Genomic DNA, 4,423 nt, shown 5'->3' with positions numbered 1-4,423 from the left:
CTGCACATGGTGCCTGTGAAACATTCAGCAGTAAAAGGACCAGATTTATTATTATGGTGTTGCGTAAGGCTCACAGTGTCCTACAATCTACACTAATTAGTCCCATCACTATATGCGCTCTGATGTGCCATACGATTAGACAAGAAGACTGATCTTGGAAATTATCAGCCATTTGTACACACGAGACTTTTTTTTGGAAATTTGCAGAAATAACAAAATCTCAAATTACATCTGCTATCGTTATCCCCCAAAAAAGTTTCCTGGAAAAAAGTGTTGTGGAATGAAAGCACAATAGTACTTGAATGATACACTTCAGAAGGGCTGTACTATTAGTAACGTATGAAATCAATGTTTTGTGACCGCATTAACAGAAAATAACTTGAGTAGGCAAGGGTTCTAGTTAAAAAAATATCTTCAACTACAAACGACAATAATTCACTTTGAACAGTATTAAGCGTCAAAAGTTTCTAACAACTATTTATATCCAAAACCGAAAGAATACACCAGTCAACCTAATGTGGATATTTACGAAGTTTCTTGCCCATTTTTCTGTAAAGTCGCATATTCGATTTGTTTGACGGCATCTACAAGTTAAAGTACAAAATTATTTCCTTTCAAAAAGAGGACCTGTGCCTTCTAAATAACAGCTTCTAATGTACAAGTTCTTCCAGCCGACAATAGAAACCAGTCCGGCCTGTTTTGTATAGAATTGACTGCTTGGCCTCGTTTACCCTTCTATCAAGCAGTTAACTGGGGATCATTGCAATTCTGAGTATTTAAAGCATAATTATCAACTGTCGCTGAATATAAAGTAGGTTTCAATCTCATACAGCGAGTAATCGAAAAATTAAATTCGTATATTGTAATATTAAATCAATTCCTTAACATAGCAATGGAGAATTATTGTTGTAATGTTAACTTAGTTGGAAACATGCTCCCACGCGTCTGTCGTTTGGTTTGCAGGCAATGGGAAACTGTATTATTGAACTATAAGAAAGTTCATTACGGAAAATGCGTTGATGATTGTTTAATATAATAAACATGGCTTACATATTGTGATATTTCATCCTGGATGCTATCAAATCTCATGTAATCATTAATCGCCCGATTCAATAAACTTTGGTGAATATGCAGAAAAAAATCGTTGTTGTGGAAATACATATTTTAAAGACATTCATCGGGCGACCCTTCTGAATTAAATTTAAAATAACTGCGTATAAAGTGTTAATTAATCTTTTTACTACGACCTTTTCATATCGGTCCGCAAACCTGAAGTCTAATTGTTTTGTCACAGACGATAGAAGACAACCTCCCTTGTGGGCCTACCTAACGTTACCAACCACTGCACCCAACTTTCAAGAAGCTTCAGTTATTTTTAATATTTTTTTATGCTGCTGGTAAAAATTGGTTTGAAATATTCGAATTGTAATGCGGATGCAAAGGATCAAAATAAAGTATATTTTAATCTAGATAACTGACTATTTTAGTCTTTCAATGCTTACAAAGCGCGAAGCCTACGATTGTTTACATAATAGCTTGATGACGTGTGTAGCACAGAATTAAAATCTAGCATTTAACAAGATGGTATGACCGCTATTAATTAATGTGGATATTTACAGAGAACAAAAGGCACATGTTTTCAATCATAGTATATTTTATTATTTTAAGACTGGAAATAATGCATAGTGCACGATTTTCTAAGAGGGATACAACTCCCGATGCACTATCCTGAAACGAGTCATCCTCTGTCGCTGTAACGGTTGTGTTGCAAGTGTTTAAACATTCATTCCTATCCTTTTTTTTTATCGTGGATCCATTCAGGAGAAACCATTAACCAGATACAATTTCACACGCTGCTATCAAAAAAAAAGCCTGCAGTAAGATTGCCCACACTAATCACTACTAAATATCAAAAAGAATGGAAAGTGCTAGATCCTTACCCCTATACTGCTCGGATATAATCACATAGCGAAATGTTTTGGAGTTGGGGCAAACATCTTCATCATATCATCACCCAAAGCAGTCTGCGAGAAAATGTTAAATGTTCTGCTCTTTCCTCTGCTGTTCTTAACCAGGAAGTATAATAAAACAATATATATCTCTATAGATATTTGTACTTAAGAGACAACCCGCAGTTTATCTATGGTTCATACATTCAGCACACATCGCTTCGCAAAAAGAAAAGAAAAAAATGTCCAACCAACGCAAAACTTCGAGATTCTCTTCAGTGAAGTTTAGACCAGAGTGCGGCCGCAGCATTTTCTCCGTTTGCTCCTCTCGGGCAGTCTTTCATTATTGGAAGCTAGATTTGAATTAAATATCAAGGACATGGATACCATGGAAACTCCGTCTGCTGAGTCCAGTCTGCAGCTTATACTTAAAACCAACGCAAATAAATACTGTAATTCTGAGGGCGTGGATTTGAAACTTTGTTCTTATAAAAACAACTACTGAGTTCCCGTGCAAGCGGCTACTGTCCATGCGGGCAGGCAATAGGTGAACGGATAGTACTGGTAAGGCGGTTGCAATGAAAGCAGTGAAGGTCTGAGCAACTCTCCCGGGCTGTACTGTCTTTGATCGTCCCGGATTAACACTTTCACCGCCACTTTCTTTGCCGCTGGAGCCGAGGCCATCAAGTCAGCTGCAAGTTGCCGGCGTTTGGTTTTGTACCTGCGGTTCTGGAACCAGATTTTGACCTGAGTTTCGGTGAGTTTGAGAGAGGCGGCCAGATCCGCCCGCTCGGGACCAGACAGATATCTCTGGTGATTGAAGCGGCGTTCCAGCTCGAATACCTGAGCGTGAGAGAAGGCGGCCCGGGAGCGTTTCTTCCGCTGTTTGGGCTGATCCGGGCATTGGTCAGATTTCAAGTCTTCATCAACGGGGCTTGGAGCTACGGAGTGAAGAACAATATCTTAAACGAATAGAATTTATCTATCTATCTATCTATCTATCTATCTATCTATCTATCTATCTATCTGTCAAATCCATTACGAGGCCAATTATAACTGCACATTACTGCAGGTAGCTTCTTCAATAAAACGCTTAAGAATAATTGGTAAATCAGGAGTTTAAACCAAATTAAAAATGTTAAATTCTAAGGTGACATCTTGTAAAAGTCGCTTTGCAGTTGTACTTTGCAATATACGAAAAGTAAACTTAGAAATCAATGGTCAGAAAGTGTGTATGTTTATATAATGGTTATTGACATAAATTGCAGAGACTTATTAGTGGAAAATATATATTGTATGCTACCTGATAAATGTTCTGCTATTCCCTCGTTACACAGATAGTCCTTACTATCGCCCTTCTCAGTCTCTTCGCTGACACTCGATCCTGCTTCCTTCATCGGTTTCGACTGTAAGGAACATGCTGCAGAAATCTCCAGCTCCTTTTCTGAGTTGCAAATCGAGTGATTTTTACTGTCAGTTTCATCACTGACGCCTGAATCTGAGTCACAACAGAGCTGCTCATTCGGCAGATCCCTCCCTGCCTCGATTCTCCCAGAAGAGGGAGTCATCTTTGGACAGGAATCCAAACTGTCCAACATCTTCCAGCAGGTAGCAGGCGAAAAGCAGGACACGTCCAAACTTTTCGCGTGTCGATTCTCATCCTTTCTAGTTAGAATAGCTTGGATGGAGAACGGGGTCAAGGTGTTACCACGAACAGCCATTTTAGCAAATGCTATTCTCCTCTAACTTTTATAAAAGTAATTTTTGTTCTTTGGATTTAACGGTAGTTTCCGTACTTTCCCGGCGAGATGAGCCCGAAAGTCATCGCTCCTGCTTGGGGTTGTATGTGAGTGTTGGGGAAGGTTAACACTAGAGCTCTCACTCGGCTCTTTCGCTCGTCTTTCGTGTCAGTTCTCCTCCGATGATTGACAGCCGCGCCACCAACACGTAGAATCCTATTGGCCCACCACAAAGAGGCTCGTTGTTTCGGCGTGTCCTCATTGGTTGCTTGGTTTCATCACTTGCAACACCCGACAGTGTTGTACAGAAAGGGGATTTGAAGGAATAGCTGCACTTTGGGCGTGTAATTTTAAAATGCTCTGGAAATCTGCATCTGGTAAAATCCAACGATTCGATTAATATAATTAATAGCCACATAGCTCTATTAATTCCTTATTACTGTATTGAATCATCACCAGACACAAGAATCGTACTTACTTGCTTTATATATTGCACATCTCAACATACATTTAAACATTCTCCAAGTTTATAAGAATTGCCCAACAATCATTAATGTGTATTCAGCAATGCTAGAGGTTTATGATAATGCTTTTCAGCTATAATAACGCTCGTCCATGAGCAATACGCACGGGTGTATATTACATATACACATTTTAGATAAGAATATATATTGGATGGATGGATATGTTAGAAATATTAGATGTACATTTATTAGATACACATTAGATAGTTAT

General features: G+C 38.8%; 1 protein-coding gene across 1 annotated transcript; it reads right to left on the bottom strand.

Annotated features, from left to right (window-relative positions):
- Positions 1–2,407: 2,407 nt before the first annotated feature.
- On the bottom strand, positions 2,408–3,779 carry nkx3-2 (NK3 homeobox 2). The gene is made up of 2 exons (XM_070863672.1): positions 3,253–3,779; positions 2,408–2,890 (listed from the first exon to the last, which is right to left on the bottom strand). The coding sequence occupies exons 1-2, from the start codon at positions 3,668–3,670 to the stop codon at positions 2,448–2,450; spliced, it is 861 nt and encodes a 286-aa protein (XP_070719773.1). The 5' UTR covers positions 3,671–3,779; the 3' UTR covers positions 2,408–2,447.
- Between the last annotated feature and the right edge of the window lie 644 nt (positions 3,780–4,423).

This window comes from Pristiophorus japonicus, chromosome 2, assembly GCF_044704955.1.
Source record: "Pristiophorus japonicus isolate sPriJap1 chromosome 2, sPriJap1.hap1, whole genome shotgun sequence".
NCBI classification, from domain to species: Eukaryota; Metazoa; Chordata; class Chondrichthyes; family Pristiophoridae; genus Pristiophorus; species Pristiophorus japonicus.
The sequence above is the reverse complement of the archived record's forward strand: the minus strand, read 5'-3'. Positions and strand labels throughout refer to the sequence as shown.

Excerpts from the sequence above, each read along its gene's own strand:
- nkx3-2 (XM_070863672.1), bottom strand. The coding sequence starts at position 3,670 with ATGGCTGTTCGTGGTAACACCTTGACCCCGTTCTCCATCCAAGCTATT. Across the intron at positions 2,891-3,252 it reads AATAGCAGAACATTTATCAG|CTCCAAGCCCCGTTGATGAA; the intron begins GTAGCATACAAT and ends TTCACTCCGTAG.